The sequence below is a fragment of the Pristiophorus japonicus genome, chromosome 13 (assembly GCF_044704955.1).
Source record: "Pristiophorus japonicus isolate sPriJap1 chromosome 13, sPriJap1.hap1, whole genome shotgun sequence".
Taxonomy (NCBI): Eukaryota; Metazoa; Chordata; class Chondrichthyes; family Pristiophoridae; genus Pristiophorus; species Pristiophorus japonicus.
The window spans coordinates 164,293,173-164,311,099 of NC_091989.1; the positions used below are offsets into that span (position 1 = coordinate 164,293,173).

Here is a 17,927-nt window from a genome sequence, read left to right on the forward strand (position 1 = left end):
TTTTAGTTTGTCCCACTCCCCCACTCTTTCCCCATAACCCTGCAATTTTTCCCCCTTCAAGTATTTATCCAATTCACTTTTGAAGACTACTACCGACTCTGTATTCACCACCCTATCAGGCATTCCATTCCAAATCCTAACCATTTGTTGCGTAAAAAAGCTTTTCCTCATGTCTTCTCTAGTTCTTTTGTCAATTACCTTAAATCAATTTTTATTATGCTTTATATGTGTGCTCCACATTGTAATATCAACTCCTGTACATATATGCTGTAAAATGGCTCAGTTGCACTTTGCAGAGGAGCTGGGGAAAATTAAATGTTGGATGAACACCAGAATTTCAGACAGCCAAAGTAGCTATTTAAACTAATCACAGTTCTGCTGAAATGTGCCGTATAAACGCATCTAGCACAATTGATGTACTATACTGCATCATTTACATAATATATAATTGAGTTAAATATTATCACATCCTCTACAAATGATGCATTGACACTGGGCTCCTTTTGGTTTCACAGTCATAGAGAATAAGTGCAAACAAATACACTTTAGCTTTAATCAGGATTAACTACTTATCCCTTTGTCCCCATCCTCAAAAATCATATTGTAGACATTTTGAACTATTTTCTATTGCCTTTATGCTGCAGTATCCAATCTACACAAATAACCAGTAAGGTAATCCAGTTACATATTGATGTAGTACAGAACTATAGTAGCCACAGCTGCATAAAGCAATGCTCATAATCATAGATGTTTGCAGATACATTGCAGTAACTTGGGAGGTTTCTGGAATTCTCCAACATATTTGTCAAGATACGTTTTTTCCATTAAACAAACAAAATAAATGCATTTATTAATAAGCAAGTAGTTCAAATTCACACAATAAAGAAACAAACCTCAGATCAGGTCATATTTTAACCCAATTCAATGCTTTTTGTAAACTGCAAATGCGTCCAGGCATCTCACATATACTTCACATTACAAAGAAATAAATATTTTTTTACAAATAATTGATCAACTGCATAGAGTACCACAAAGATAGACAGTGACTAACCTGCAGAAGTGGGGCAAATATTGGAACTGAGATTATATAAGAACATAAGAATTAGGAACAGGAGTAGGCCATCGAGCCCCTCGAGCCTGCTCCGCCATTCAACAAGATCATGGCTGATCTGGCCGTGGACTCAGCTCCACTTACCCTCCCGCTCCCCATAACCCTTAATTCCCTTATTAGTTAAAAATCTATCCAGCTGTGACTTGAATACATTCAATAAGCTAGCCTCAACTGCTTCCTTGGGCAGAGAATTCCACAGATTCACAACCCTCTGGGAGAAGAAATTCCTTCTCAACTCGGTTTTAAATTGGCTCCCCCGTATTTTGAGGCTGTGCCCCCTAGTTCTAGTCTCCCCGACCAGTGGAAACAACCTCTCTGCCTCTATCTTGTCTATCCCCTTCATTATTTTAAATGTTTCTATAAGATCACTCCTTATCCTTCTGAACTCCAACGAGTAAAGACCCAGTCTACTCAATCTATCATCATAAGGTAACCCCCTCATCTCCGGAATCAACCTAGTGAATCGTCTCTGTACCCCCTCCAAAGCCAGTATATCCTTCCTTAAGTAAGGTGACCAAAACTGCACGCAGTACTCCAGGTGCGGCCTCACCAAATACCCTATACAGTTGCAGAAGGACCTCCCTGCTTTTGTACTCCATCCCTCTCGCAATGAAGGCCAACATTCCATTCGCCTTCCTGATTACCTGCTGCACCTGCAAACTAACTTTTTGGGATTCTAAAAGAGTTTCATGCACAGGGTCCCCCAGGTCCCTCTGCACCACAGCATGTTGCAATTTCTCCCCATTCAAATAATATTCCCTTTTTTTGTTTCCCCCCCTCCCCCCCCCAAGGTGGATGACCTCACACTTTCCGACATTGTATTCCATCTGCCAAACCTTAGCCCATTCGCTTAACCTATCTAAATCTCTTTGCAGCCTCTCTGTGTCCTCTACACAACCCGCTTTCCCACTAATCTTTGTGTCATCTGCAAATTTTGTTACACTACACTCTGTCCCCTCTTCCAGGTCATCTATGTATATTGTAAACAGTTGTGGTCCCAGCACCGATCCCTGTGGCACACCACTAACAACCGATTTCCAACCCGAAAAGGACCCATTTATCCTGACACTCTGCTTTCTGTTAGCCAGCCAATTCTCTATCCATGCTAATACATTTCCACTGACCCCGCGTACCTTTATCTTCTGCAGTAACCTTTTGTGTGGCACCTTATCGAATGCCTTTTGAAAATCTAAATACACCACATCCATCGGTACACCTCTATCCACATGCTCGTTATATCCTCAAAGAATGCCAGTAAATTAGTTAAACACGATTTCCCCTTCATGAATCCATGCTGCATCTGCTTGATTGCACTATTCCTATCTAGATGTCCCGCTATTTCTTCCTTAATGATAGTTTCAAGCATTTTCCCCACAAAGATGTTAAACTAACCGGCCTATAGTTACCTGCCTTTTGTCTGCCCCTTTTTTTTTTAAAAACAGGGGCGTTATATTAGCTGCTTTCCAATCCGCTGGTACCTCCCCAGAGTCCAGAGAATTTTGGTCGATTATAACGAATGCATCTGCTATAACTTCCGCCATCTCTTTTAATGGGATGCATTTCATCAGGACCAGGGGACTTGTCTACCTTGAGTCCCATTAGCCTGTCCAGCACTACCCCACTAGTGATAGTGATTGTCTCAAGGTCCTCCCTTCCCACATTCCTGTGACCAGCAATTTCTGGCATGGTTTCTGTGTCTTCCACTGTGAAGACCGAAGCAAAATAATTGTTTAAGGTCTCAGCCATTTCCACATTTCCCATTATTAAATCCCCCTTCTCATCTTCTAAGGGACCAACATTTACTTTAGTCACTCTTTTCCGTTTTATATATCTGTAAAAGCTTTTACTATCCATTTTTATGTTTTGCGCAAGTTTACCTTCGTAATCTATCTTTCCTTTCTTTATTGCTTTCTTAGTCATTCTTTGCTGTCGTTTAAAATTTTCCCAATCTTCTATTTTCCCACCAACCTTGGCCACCTTATACACATTGGTTTTTAATTTGATACTCTCCTTAATTTCCCTGGTTATCCACGGCTGGTTATCCCTTCTCTTACCGCCCTTCTTTTTCACTGGAATATATTTTTGTTGAGCGCTATGAAAGAGCTCCTTAAAAGTCCTCCACTGTTCCTCAATTGTGCCACCGTTTAGTCTGTGTTTCCAGTCTACTTTAGCTAACTCTGCCCTCATCTCACTGTAATCCCCTTTGTTTAAGCATAGTATGCTCGTTTGAGACACTACTTCCTCACCCTCAATCTGTATTACAAATTCAACCATACTGTGACCACTCATTCCGAGAGGATCTTTTACTAGGAGATCGTTTATTATTCCTGTCTCATTACAGAGGACCAGATCTAAGATAGCTAGCTCCCTTGTAGGTTCTGTAACATACTGTTCTAAGAAACAATCCCGTATGCATTCTATGAATTCCTCCTCCAGGCTATCCCGTGCGAGTTGATTTGACCAATCTATATGCTCTTTATTAAAAATTTTTTTGAATGCAGTAAAATTTACTGCACGTTCATAGGTTACATGGGATAGTTTTAAAATGATATAATGCTTGCTGATAGGACATCCACAATATTCGAAGTACAGGTACCACATTCAAAAGTATTCTATGCCGACATGTTTGTGTTTGCCTGATAGTTAAACCACATCTGGATAAGTTATGTAATGATTAAATGCAGATAAATCTGAAGTTGCACATTTTAGTAAAAAGCACAGCGAGTGAAAGGAAATATACCTAAAATGGCAAGACTCGTAACAGAGTGCAGGAGCAGAGAGTGATGGGAAAACATACACATACATCTTAGTGGGAGTGTAGGTAGATCAGGCCATTAAAAAAAACAAATGGGATTCTTTATTTTATATATATTGAATTTGTACTAAATATTGCTTGCTGTTCTGGACACCCCATTATAGAAAAGATATTAAAGCCATGGATAGGTTAGAGAAAGCCTTGTATAATAAAGAGCATATAATCTCAGCTCCAATATTTGCCCCGCTTCTGCAGGTTAATCACTGTTTATCTTTGTGGTGCTCTATGCAGTTGATCAATTATGTGTAAAAAATTCATATTTCTTTGTAATGTGAAGTACATCTGAGATGTATAACCTTAGTACTTTGTGTTATACACCCAATCCGAGCAATACACCCCAAAACCTGATTTGCCTTCCTATAACCATCTCACATGGTTTGTGCTCTATTAACAAGTCACCTACTATTACCTCCAAGTCTCTCTATTGATCTGAACCTTTAACATAATACAGTTTCCTACTCCAATTCATTCTTTCCAGGACCTCAGCACTGTGCAACTCCTTAGCAACAACAATCCTTCCATCATTTTACAATCCTCATGTTTTAAAAATCCAAACTTTCTGGGCTTCATAAATACAGGCATGGAGTAAAAAAGCCAGAAAATTAAGCTAAATCTATATAAAACACTAGTTCGGACCCAGCTGGAGTATTGCATTCAATTCTAGGCACCACACTTTAGGAAGGATGTGAAGGCTTTAAGAGTAGGTACGTGAAAGATTTACGAGAATGGTTCCAAAGATGAAGGATTACAGTTATTTGGATAGACTGGAGAAGCTGGGGTTGTTCTTCTTAGATCAGAGAGGAACTTCTTCACCCAGAGAGTGGTGAACCTGTGGAATTCTCTACCACAGAAAGTTGTTGAGGCCAATTCACTAAATATATTCAAAAAGGAGTTAGATGAGGTCCTTACTACTAGGGGGATCAAGGGGTATGGCGAGAAAGCAGGAATGGGGTACTGAAGTTGAATGTTCAGCCATGAACTAATTGAATGGCGGTGCAGGCTAGAAGGGCCGAATGGCCTACTCCTGCACCTATTTTCTATGTTTCTAAGAGGAGATTTGACAGAGGTGTTTAAAATCATGAAGGTTTGAGATAGAGTAAATGGTTTCCAATGGCTCAAGGGTCGATAACCAGAAGGCACAGATTTAAGGTGATTGGTAAAAGAACTAGAGGAAAAACTTTTTTATGCAACCAGTGATTAGGATTTGGAATGCACTGCCTGATAGGATGGTGGATACAGATTCAATAGTAACCTTCAAAGGGAATCGGATAAATACGTGAAGGAGAAAAAAATTGCAGGGCTATGGGGAAAGAGCGGGTGAGTGGAACTAACTAGATTGCACTTCAAAAGAACCGGCGCATAGAAACATAGAAACATAGAAAATAGGTGCAGGAGCAGGCCATTCAGCCCTTCTAGCCTGCACCGCCATTCAATGAGTTCATGGCTGAACATGAAACTTCAGTACCCCCTTCCTGCTTTCTCGCCATAACCCTTGATCCCCATTCTTAGAAACATAGAAAATGTTTCAATGGCGCAGATTCAATGGGCCGAATGGCTTCCTTCTGTGCTGTACTATTCTATGAGTAGTAGCCTCAATTATCTTCATATCCTTCATTAGCCACAAGGATTTCATATTTAGTTTGTCATACTAAACTACAACTGAGACTTTGATTGAAAAAAGTCTTTGGTTCTTGATTCAGCCTTCCATACAGTAAATAATCGAGGTTGAACAGCACCTCACGTTCTCTTCTACTCTTTCAACCTTGATAGTGTCCTGCTCAGTGGGCCTTGGCCCTCCAATTTCTCCAAAACAAAATCACAGCCGTGAGAAATATTTCCACTTTGGAGACACGACATGACTAATTGTCACCATCTTTACCAAGTCCAAAAAAGTGGACTTGAGCAACGTTCCAGTCAGCAGTCTCTAAGCACAAAGCTGCTGTGGATGGAGTACAGCCTGCAAAATCTAAACTAGCAGGCTGTCCCATCAGCCAAAGCCAAGTCATTAGAAGCTCCATTATATCCTGAATGATAACAGGACACCAAGCAGGCGGAAACACCACACTCTCAGCAATTATCCAGAATGAGAAAATATTTAAAACAGAAAATGCTGGAAATACTCAGCAGGTGAGGGAACAGTTGTGGAGCGAGAAACAGAGTTAATGTTTCAGGTCGATGATCTTTCCTGAAACATTAACTGTTTCTCTTGTCTCAGATACTACCTCACCTGTTGAGTATTTCCAACATTTTCTGGTTTTATTTCTGATTTCCATCATCTACAGTATTTTGCTTTTGCATTTAGCTGTGTCAGCTGTGGCTCAGTTGGTAGCACTCTCGCCCGAGTCAGAAGGTTGTGGGTTCAAATCCCACTCCTGAGATTGGAGTACAATAATCTAGGCTGACACTTCAGTGCAATACTTAGGGAATGCAGCACTGTCGGAGGTACCATCTTTTGGATGAGTCGTTAAACTGCTCTCTCACGTGGACATAAAAGATCCTGCAGCACTATTTCAAAGAAGAGCAGAGTAGTTCCTCATGGAGTCCTGGCCAATATTTATCCCTCAATCAACATTACTGAAAAGCAGATTATCTGGTCATTATTATATTGCTGTTTGTCGGAGCCACGTTTCCAACATTGCAACACTGACTAAACTGGCCAGGTATGTCCTGTCCACAAAAAGCAGGACAAATCCAATCCGGCCAATTGTCGCCTCATCAGTCTACTCTCAATCATCAGCAAAGTGATGGAAGGTGTGGTAAACAGTGCTATCAAGCAGCACTTACTCACCAATAACCTGCTCACTGATGCCCAGTTTGGGTTCCGCCAGGACCACTAGGCTCCAGACCTCAGTACAGCCTTGGTTCAAACATGGACAAAAGAGCTGAATTCCAGAGGTGAGGTGAAAGTGGCTGCCCTTGACATCAAGGCAGCACGTGACCAGGTGTGGCATTAAGGAGCCCTAGTAAAAATGAAGTCAATGGGAAACAGGGGGCAAACTCTCCACCGACTGGAGTCATATCTAGCACAAAGGAAGATGGTTGTGGAGGTTGGAGGTCAATCATCACAGCCCCAGGACATCGCTGCAGGAGCTCCTCGGGGCAGTGTCCTAGGTCCAACTATCTTCAACTGCTTCATCAATGACCTTCCCTCCATCATAAAGACAGAAGTATGGATGTTCTTTGATGACTGCAGTGTTCAGTGCCATTTGCAACTCCTCAGATAATGGAGCAGTCCATGCCCGCATGCAGCAAGACTTGGATGACATTCAGGCTTGGGCTGATAAGTGGCAAGTAACATTTGTGTCACACAAGTGCCAGGCAATGACAATCTCCAACAAGCGAATGTCTAACCACCGGCCTTTGACATTCAACAGCATTACCATCGCCGAATCCCCCATCATCAACATCCTGGGGGGTCACCATTGACCAGAAACTTAACTGGACCAGCCACATAAATACTGTGGCAACAAGAACAGGTAGAGGCTGGGTATTCTGCGGCGAGTGTCTCACATCCCGGCTCCCCAAAGCCTTTCTTTCCACCATCTACAAGGCACAAGTCAGGAGTGTGATGGAATACTCTCCAGTTGCCTGGATGAATGCAGCTCCAACAACACTCAAGAAGCTCGACACCATCCAGGACAAAGCAGCCCGCTTGATTGGTACCCTATCCACCACCTTAAATATTCACCCCTCCCATCACTTACGTACTGTGGCTGCAGTGTGCACCATCTATAAGATGCACTGCAGCAACTCGCCAAGGCTTCTTCGGCAGCATCTCCCAAACACCTAGAAGGACAAAGGCAGCACCGCACATGGGATCACCACCACCTCCACGTTCCCCCCCAAGTCTCACACCATCCTGACTTGGAAGTATATTGCCATTCCTTCATCGTTGCTGGGCAAAATCCTGGAACTCCCTCTTGAACAGCACTATGGGAGTACCTTCACCACAAGGACTGAAGTGGTTCAAGGCAGCGGCTCAGCACCATCTTCTCAAGGACATTTAGGGATGGGCAACAAATGTTGGCCTTGCCAGTGACGCCCACATCCCATAAATGAATTTTTTTTAAACTTCATAAAGTACTTCATTGGCTGTCTGGTGGTTGTCAAAAGCACTATATAAATGAGAAAAATATATTTCATTTTCTTTTAAAAACGGAACTTTTCGTTAAGTAGATTACATTTTCAAATTTCCTTGGATGGCCTGGACCAACACTGCTGTAGAGGCAACCTTAAATTATAAAGGTAAAATGAAAACAGAAAATGCTGGAAATACTCAGCAGATCAGGCAGCATCTGTGGAAAGAGAAACGGAGTTAATGTTTCAGGTCGATGACCTTTTGTCAAAACTGGAAAAAGTTAGTGATGTAACAGATTTTAAGCAAGTGCAGAGGCAGGGTAAGAGGAGGAAAGAACAAAGGGGAAGGTATGTGATAGGGTGGAAGACAGGAGTGATTAAATGACAAACGATATGATAGTACAACTGTTTACAATATACATAGATGACCTGGAAGAGGGGACAGAGTGTAGTGTAACAAAATTTGCAGATGACACAAAGATTAGTGGGAAAGCGGGCTGTGTAGAGGACACGGAGAAGCTGCAGAGATTTAGATAGGTTAAGCGAATGGGCTAAGGTTTGGCAGATGGAATACAATGTCGTAAAATGTGAGGTCATCCACCTTGGGGAAAAAAAACAGTAAAAGGGAATATTATTTGAATGGGGAGAAATTACAACATGCTGTGGTGCAGAGGGACCTAGGGGTCCTTGTGCATGAATCCCAAAAAGTTAGTTTGTAGGTGCAGCAGGTAATCAGGAAGGCGAATGGAATGTTGGCCTTCATTGCGAGAGGGATGGAGTACAAAAGCAGGGAGGTCCTTCTGCAACTGTATAGGGTATTAGTGAGGCCGCACCTGGAGTACTGCGTGCAGTTTTGGTCACCTTACTTAAGGAAGGATATACTAGCTTTGGAGGGGATACAGAGACGATTCACTGGGCTGATTCCGGAGATGAAAGGGTTACTTAATGATGATAGATTGAGCAGACTGGGTCTTTACTCGTTGGAGTTCAGAAGGATGAGGGGTGATCTAATAGAAACATTTAAAATAATGAAGGGGATAGACAAGATCGAGGCAGAGAGGTTGTTTCCACTGGTCGGGGAGGCTAGAACTAGGGGGCACAGCCTCAAAATACGGGGGAGCCAATTTAAAACCGAGTTGAGAAGGAATTTCTTCTCCCAGAGGGTTGTGAATCTGTGGAATTCTCTGACCATGGAAGCAGTTGAGGCTAGCTCACTGAATGTATTCAAATCATAGATAGATAGATTTTTAACCAATAAGGGAATTAAGGGTTACGGGGAGTGGGTGGGTAAGTGGAGCTGAGTCCACGGCCAGATCAGCCATGATCTTGTTGAATGGCGGAGCAGGCTCGAGGGGCTAGATGGCCTACTCCTGTTCCTAATTCTTATGTTCTTATGTACTTATTACAATGCAAAAGGAGATGATAATGGGACAAGTAAAGAAATGTTAACAGTTTCTCTCTCCACAGATGCTGTATTTCCAGCATTTTCTTTTTTTATTTAAAAAAAAGATAGGTCTAGAAGGGGTGTAAATGGGAATGGCAGAATCATCCACAACTGCCACGTGAAAAAAGTGACAGAGGTTATGGTCTGATAGATAAAACGGAAAAGAGCGACTAAAGTAAATGTTGGTCCCTTAGAAGATGAGAAGGGGAATTTAATAATGGGAAATGTGGAAATGGCTGAGACCTTAAACAATTATTTTGCTTCGGTCTTCACAGTGGAAGACACAATAACCATGCCAAAAATTGTTGGTCACGGGAATGTGGGAAGGGAGGACCTTGAGATAATCACTATCACTAGGGGGGTAGTGCTAATGGGAATCAAGGTAGACAAGTCCCCTGGTCCTGATGAAATGCATCACAGGGTATTAAAAGAGATGGCGGAAGTTATAGCAGATGCATTCGTTATAATCTACCAAAATTCTCTGGACTCTGGGGAGGTACCAGCGGATTGGAAAGCAGCTAATGTAACGCCTCTGTTTAAAAAAGGGGGCAGACAAAAGGCAGGTAACTATAGGCCGGTTAGTTTAACATCTGTAGTGGGGAAAATGCTTGAAGCTATCATTAAGGAAGAAATAGTGGGACATCTAGATAGGAATAGTGCAATCAAGCAGACGCAACATCGATTCATGAAGGGGAAATCACGTTTAACTAATTTACTGGAATTCTTTGAGGATATAACGAGCATGGTGGATAGAGGTGTACCGATGGATGTGGTGTATTTAGATTTCCAAAAGGCATTCGATAAGGTGCCACACAAAAGGTTACTGTAGAAGATAAAGGTACGCGGAGTCAGAGGAAATGTATTAGCATGGATAGAGAATTGGCTGGCGAACAGAAAGCAGAGAGTCGGGATAAATCGGTCCTTTTCGGGTTGGAAATCGGTTGTTAGTGGTGTGCCACAGGGATCGGTGCTGGTACCACAACTGTTTACAATATACATAGATGACCTGGAAGAGGGGACAGAGTGTAGTGTAACAAAATTTGCAGATGACACAAAGATTAGTGGGAAAGCGGGTTGCGTAGAGGACAGAGAGAGGCTGAAAAGAGATTCAGATAGGTTAAGCGAATGGGCTAAGGTTTGGCAGATGGAATACAATGTCGGAAAATGTGAGGTCATCCATCTTGGAAAAAAAAACAGTAAAAGGGAATATTATTTGAATGGGGAGAAATTACAACATGCTGCACTGCAGAGGGACCTGGGGGTCCTTGTGCATGAAACTCTTTTAGGATTAGCTTCACAAGATCAGACGAGATTGGGCATTTTCAGACTAGTGTGGCCGTAGCCCTGGTATTCCCAGGCAGTCTCCCATCCAAGTACTAACCAGGCCTGACTCTGCTTAGCTTCCGAGATCAGACGAGATCGGGCAAATGTTAGTTTGCAGGTGCAGCAGGTAATCAGGAAGGCGAATGGAATGTTGGCCTTCATTGCGAGAGGGATGGAGTACAAAAGCAGGGAGGTCCTGCTGCAACTGTATAGGGTATTGGTATGGCCGCACCTGGAGTACTGCGTGCAGTTTTGGTCACCTTTCTTAAGGAAGGATATACTAGCTTTGGAGAGGGTACAGAGACGATTCACTAGGCTGATTCCAGAGATGAGGGGGTTACCTTATGATGATAGATTGAGTAGACTGGGTCTTTACTCGTTGGAGTTCAGAAGGATGAGGGGTAATCTTATAAAAACATTTAAAATAATGAAAGGGATAGACAGGATAGAGGCAGAGAGGTTGTTTCCACTGGTCGGGGAGACTAGAACTAGGGGGCACAGCCTCAAAATACGGGGGAGCCAATTTAAAACCGAGTTGAGAAGGAATTTCTTCTCCCAGAGGGTTGTGAATCTGTGGAATTCTCTGCCCAAGGAAGCAGTTGAGGCTAGCTCATTGAATGTATTCAAATCACAGATAGATAGATTTTTAACCAATAAGGGAATTAAGGGTTACGGGGAGCGGGCGGGTAAGTGGAGCTGAGTCCACGGCCAGATCAGCCATGATCTTGTTGAATGGCGGAGCAGGCTCGAGGGGCTAGATGGCCTACTCCTGTTCCTAATTCTTATGTTCTTATGTCTGAAATGGTTGAACTCGATGTCGAGTCCGGAAGGCTGTAAAGTGCATAATCGAAAGACGAGGGCGCCTAAATTCGGTGCTTTACGCCACCCGTTAGCACCAGAATGGGCCGCTAAGCACCTACCGACGCAGCAACGTGCTGTCCTCGCCTCCCGAAAACTTCAAGGGAGCGATGGGAGTGACGCTGCGACGTAGCGCTGCACCCTCTAGCGCCACCCACCTGGCGACGTCATTGAACATGCAAAGCCCCCTTGGCGCCACAGTGGCAAAAGTGAATTGAATCGCCTGCTTTACCGGCAGAGCAAGGCAAGTTGCGAAATGTAACATATTTATTTATGGCAGCAGTGGGGGGGAAAAGTGTGAGTGCAGGTCACTGAAATTTTCACTAACATTTTTTTTCCTCACCTTCAGGCGCCAGGATGCTGGCATCCGAGCGTCAAAAAACTGAGTAGGCCTCCTGCGCCACCGCTCCGCTGGTGCTCGAGGAGGAGTGCGGAACACTTCTCTGTGCGCTCCAGTCTCCCCTTTCGGGGGAAAAAAAACAACTGAATTTCGTAGTTTGAGGCGGTAGACACCTCCCAGCGCTAAAGTTAGCGGGTAGACGGTCTCACCGCCTCAATGCAGGCGGCACCGAATTTCTACCCTGAAAAGTGCTGTTCCCCGAGCTTACATTGAGCTTCGTTGGCACAGTACAAGTGTAGATGAAAATAAAAACAGAAAATGCTGGGAATACTCAGCAGGTCGGGCAGCACAGGTGGACAGAAACAGGGCTCATGTTGCTGGGCCATGGTCAGACCTGGAACGTTAACTTTAAGTTTCTCTCTCCACAGGTGCTGCTTGTTTCTACCATTTTCTGCTATTATTTCAGATTTCCAGCATCCGCGGTGTTTTGTGTGTGTGTATGTGTGTGTGTTTGTACAGATACAGATGTTCGGCTCAGCCGGTGCTGCCCAGGCCGGGCCGGTGAGGCCTGCCGCGGGATGGCCATCCCTCCCGGCCCCCTGTGCAGTAACATCCCTCTTACCTTCATCTTCAGCAGGTTTTTTGACAGCTTCATCGTGCTTTCTCTCGCCATTTTTTCCCCCACGCACGCACGACACGCACACAAATCAACTCAAACGCCGAAGTTTAAACCAATAAAACCCGACAACATTACAATCCGGGCCTCGCTCCCCAGCAACGCGCTAGCAACAGGCGCAACCAGTCGATCCGCCGCAGGCCGAGAAATCAATCGCCGGAAACAGGATGCTGAGCTCTCTTAATGTCTCCAAACACTTTGTTGGTTAAGCAAGCTTAAATTCCACGTTATAGTTCGGAAAGAGAAACTTTTAGTGAAAAGATATCATTCTGACTTCATTTTGGATTTTTTTATCCATAAACTCAAAGCATGCTTCTAAAATTAGTTATTTTAAAATGTTATTGTATTGGACAGAGCAGTGAGATGCCATCCCCTGAGGTTCTTATTCCCTGTTTTTTTTTAATTTATTCATCTTCCCTTTCCTAGTTTCACCAGATCATGCATCTTTTGGACCCAATAGGGCAGTTGGAGGGAATGTTACAGGTCTTCAAAATACTGAAAGTGATAGATTGAGTTAGAAATAAACATGCTATTTAACTTCCCCGGCATTGAACGAGAAATAATTTTTTAGAAGGTTAGAAAAACTTCCCCCACTCCATAGGATAGTGGGGATATGTGGATCAAACCCGCAGAGATCGTAGTTGATTAAGGGCCAATTTGGCACATTTAACAGGGAGCTCGATCGATAGCTCTTGAGAAGGCTATAGAAATATTTAACAACACTACTTAATTTTTTTCCAGGGATATTGATTTCGGAAGTTCGTGTTTGGTGGTGAGGGAGGGAAGTCCATGATAAGGTTATCATCCGTGAACTCTGGATGGAATGAGGTTGATGGGCTGAATGGCTTTAGCTTACAATGATTTTTGTATATACTTAAAGCCTTTACCAATGCTACTTTAAAATAGCCAACTTGTTACCAGGAGGGGTGTGAGACCAGCCAAAGAACATATCTGATTTTTCCCAGAGGTGGAAGAGGCTTCTTCACTCAGCAGCTCCCACAGCAAACCAGCATCTCATCACATCATAGTTGTTGCAACACATTATAACAAGTACTTGTATTTATATAATGTGTTTAATGCAGATACTTCACAGAAGCGTAATCAGACAAGAATGGACACCAAACTAAAGAATGAGGTATTAGGAGGGGTGATCAAAAGCTTGGTCAAAGAGGTAGGTTTTAAGGAGGAACTTGAAGGAAGAAGGGGAGGTAGAGACATGTATAGGTTTAGGGAGGGAATTCCAAAGTGTGGGGCCTAGATGATCTTAGAAATGGCCTCCAATGGTGTGGTGAAGGAGATGCATAAGCGGTAAGAGTCAGAATGAATGAATAACACAATGATATGCTGCAATTGTTCATTTTAATATTCATTATTAAATGTAGCTTCATATTTGGACAATACCATGTCAAAAGAAGAACATAATAATAATTTTTATTTATATAACACCTTTAACATAGTAAAACGTCCCAAGGCACTTCAAAACAATTTTACAACATGTTAAATATTGACCATTGAGGGAAAGAGAGAAGGAAGTGTAAAAAGAGGTTAAAGGCTCGGGTCCGAAGCAGCAGCCAAAATGCTCCCGCAGATAGACACAGGCGAAAAAACTAAAAAATGAAATTCAAATTACATTGTAAATAATACAATAAGGAGTATACAATAGTAAAATCAGTATAATAAAGATATTAATTATAATTAAACAAAATTAAATAATATACCATAATTATAAATTAAGTTAAAATTAGAAAATCAGCAATTGGATCAAATTAAATCAGTTACTAGCTTTCTTTAAGATTCATTCCCTGAATATAAACATGCATTTATATAGCGCCTTTCACAACCTCAGGACATCCCAAAGAACTTTACAGCCAATGAAGTACTTTTGAAGTGTAGTCACTGTTGTAATGCAGCAAATCAGTTCAGTTTGAATTTGTTGCAATAAAAACAAGTATACAGATACTATAGGCTCAATTTTCCCCAATGCCGTTTTTTGGCGTGTTTGAAGAGCTACGTTCATTTTTTGGGGGCCCAACTACGCCAAGAAAAAAGGTGAAAGTTTCCCTGTTGTAACTTGTGAATGTGGCCCGGCACACATTGTCCTTAAGCTCTGTGGGTGGAGCCTAAGATGTGCGCCAAAAAGATCGGGTTGCGAGGGTAACGAGGGACACACTGCGGGCTGAGGCTGGAAATTCTGGCCAGCTCACAGCAACTTACACAAGCACCTTGCAGCTATTTAAGGCAGCAACTTACCAACATGAAAATATTGAAGAATCTTTATCCCAAAAGTCTATCACCCCTCCCCCCCGCCCCGCGGATCCAGTGCCGCTCCTAGCTCAGGCCAAAAAGCCTCCCCTCCCCTGCCAGTGCCCAGTGCAGCTTCTAGCCCTGACCGAATCCCCTCTCTCTCCCTCTCTGCTGCTGCTGTCCCAGCCGTGGAACTGGATCTTCTGCGTGATTCTCTTACCTGTGTTGATTTTGTTAACTACCCAGAAGGTTTTTCAGAGCGATCACAGACGCCGTCTTAAGAAAAATCGCAGTTGGCCAAACTTGCTTAAATGGCCAGAATGGTCGGGGGTGACAGGTTATGCCCCCAGTGAAGTGGCCTTAAAAAAAAAAAATCATACCTAAGTGAATTACGCTGGCGCAGAAACTTTGGGGAAACTTGGAGATTTTAATTTACTTCAAAAAAAAAGGTGCAGATAATTGGGGAAAATTGAGCCCTAGATCTCAGGCTTTTGGTTATACAGGGGTAGGCAGACGGAATTTATTGAAGCTCTGGAGCAAATTAGGCCTGAAATTCGGGTCGGAGGCTTCCTTCGGATGAACGCCTGTGACCCGAGAATTTTTAACGAAATTACCTGGTGGTCCCGGAAGCACCTGTGATTCCTGTGCGAGGCCCCATCCTCCAGGTTCGCACGAAGAAGGTGCAATGACCGCACAACCAATCCGGTACAGAATTCTCATTAATAGCAATGAGAACTCCGTATCTCTGAGTTCTTATTGCTATCAATAAGAAAAAAAACCAAACACACTAAACACAACATAAAAAAATAAAAAAACACACCTCAGACAATTAAAATTAATTGAAATTAAAGTTCATTAAGTGTTTTAGCAAAAAAATATTTTTTGGATTTTTTTTAACTTAATAGAGTTTAAAATAAACTTACCTTACTGGACAGGGTTTTTAACATAAAAATGAGTGTTTCAATTTTATTTTTATATGTTTTAAAACTCCTACACTTGTAAAAGTAGGCTATGTGCCTGCTTTTACTAGGCGCAAGAGTTTTAAGGACATTCGCTGGGCAAGAATTGGGCAAATAACCCAATCTCGCCCGCGCGAATGTCCTGGCTGCGGGGATGAGGAAGATTTGTCAAGCCAAAACTTGACAGAACGGAAAAGCCAGTTTTCGGCGCATTCGTATGTATTCCAGGTGAGGCTGGAATTTTAGCCCCAATATTTTATGTTCATATTTTAAAACCCACTTTGCTGATGGATCATTCACGTAATGTAGGCCTTGACAAATATTATCTAAAATAATCTCATTCAGTAATTTCCATAAGTTTTCACTTTTTTCTTGATATGGTAAACTGGAAGAATTGTTGCTTTCTCTTTACTTCTTTGTACCATGCTTCCCTCTTCCTTTAGTCCTGTCTCTCACCTCCATCCCTTCTGTGAGTCTTTCTATTTCTTTCTTCTTTCATTCTTTTTCTCTTGCCTTTGTCCTCAGTCCCTCTTGCTCCCTCCTGCCCTGCCCTGCTCTCCTTCCTTTCTTTTCCTATCCTTTCTTCACTTCCTTCCTTACCGTTTATTTCTCTGTTTTTCTCTCTGCCGTTCACAGATGACAGCTTCAGTTTTGTGGTTTATGATGTCTTGTGAATTCACTTAACAGTTATGATTAATACTATGTACTTGTTATTTATTTCACTTCAATTAACACATACCAGGCTAAACTTATGTTGTAACAATTATATATTCATTTGACAAGTATTGACAAGTCAGCATGGATTTGTGAAAGGGAAATCATGCTTGACAAATCTTCTGGAATTTTTTGAGGATGTTTCCAGTAGAGTGGACAAGGGAGAACCAGTTGATGTGGTATATTTTGACTTTCAGAAGGCTTTCGACAAGGTCCCACACAAGAGATTAATGTGCAAAGTTAAAGCACATGGGATTGGGGGTAGTGTGCTGACATGGATTGAGAACTGGTTGTCAGACAGGAAGCAAAGAGTAGGAGTAAATGGGGACTTTTCAGAATGGCAGGCAGTGACTAGTGGGGTACCGCAAGGTTCTGTGCTGGGGCCCCAGCTGTTTACACTGTACATTAATGATTTAGACGAGGGGATTAAATGTAGTATCTCCAAATTTGCGGATGACACTAAGTTGGGTGGCAGTGTGAGCTGCGAGGAGGATGCTATGAGGCTGCAGAGCGACTTGGATAGGTTAGGTGAGTGGGCAAATGCATGGCAGATGAAGTATAATGTGGATAAATGTGAGGTTATCCACTTTGGTGGTAAAAACAGAGAGACAGACTATTATCTGAATGGTGACAGATTAGGAAAAGGGGAGGTGCAACGAGACCTGGGTGTCATGGTACATCAGTCATTAAAGGTTGGCATGCAGGTACAGCAGGCGGTTAAGAAAGCAAATGGCATGTTGGCCTTCATAGCGAGGGGATTTGAGTACAGGGGCAGGGAGGTGTTGCTGCAGTTGTACAGGGCCTTGGTGAGGCCACACCTGGAGTATTGTGTACAGTTTTGGTCTCCTAACCTGAGGAAGGATATTCTTGCTATTGAGGGAGTGCAGCGAAGGTTCACCAGACTGATTCCCGGGATGGCGGGACTGACCTATCAAGAAAGACTGGATCAACTGGGCTTGTATTCACTGGAGTTCAGAAGAATGAGAGGGGACCTCATAGAAACCTTTAAAATTCTGGCGGGGTTAGACAGGTTAGATGCAGGAAGAATGTTCCCAATGTTGGGGAAGTTCAGAACCAGGGGACACAGTCTAAGGATAAGGGGTAAGCCATTTAGGACCGAGATGAGGAGGAACTTCTTCACCCAGAGAGTGGTGAACCTGTGAAATTCTCTACCACAGAAAGTTGTTGAGGCCAATTGACTAAATATATTCAAAAAGGAGTTAGATGATGTCCTTACTACTAGGGGGATCAAGGGGTATGACGAGAAAGCAGGAATGGGGTACTGAAGTTGCATGTTCAGCAATGAACTCATTGAATGGCGGTACAGGCTAGAAGGGCCGAATGGCCTATTCCTGCACCTATTTTC

At 42.8% G+C, this 17,927-nt stretch overlaps 1 protein-coding gene across 2 annotated transcripts in view; it reads right to left on the reverse strand.

The window, feature by feature from the left end:
- The window catches only part of mphosph6 (M-phase phosphoprotein 6), a 55,597-nt gene extending 42,823 nt beyond the window's left edge, over window positions 1–12,774 (reverse strand). For both annotated transcript variants that reach the window (XM_070898239.1, XM_070898240.1), the window contains exon 1: window positions 12,591–12,774. In XM_070898239.1, the coding sequence (XP_070754340.1) occupies window positions 12,591–12,641 (51 nt within the window). In that variant the 5' untranslated portion in view covers window positions 12,642–12,774. The remainder of the gene's footprint in view (window positions 1–12,590) is intronic.
- Window positions 12,775–17,927: the final 5,153 nt, after the last annotated feature.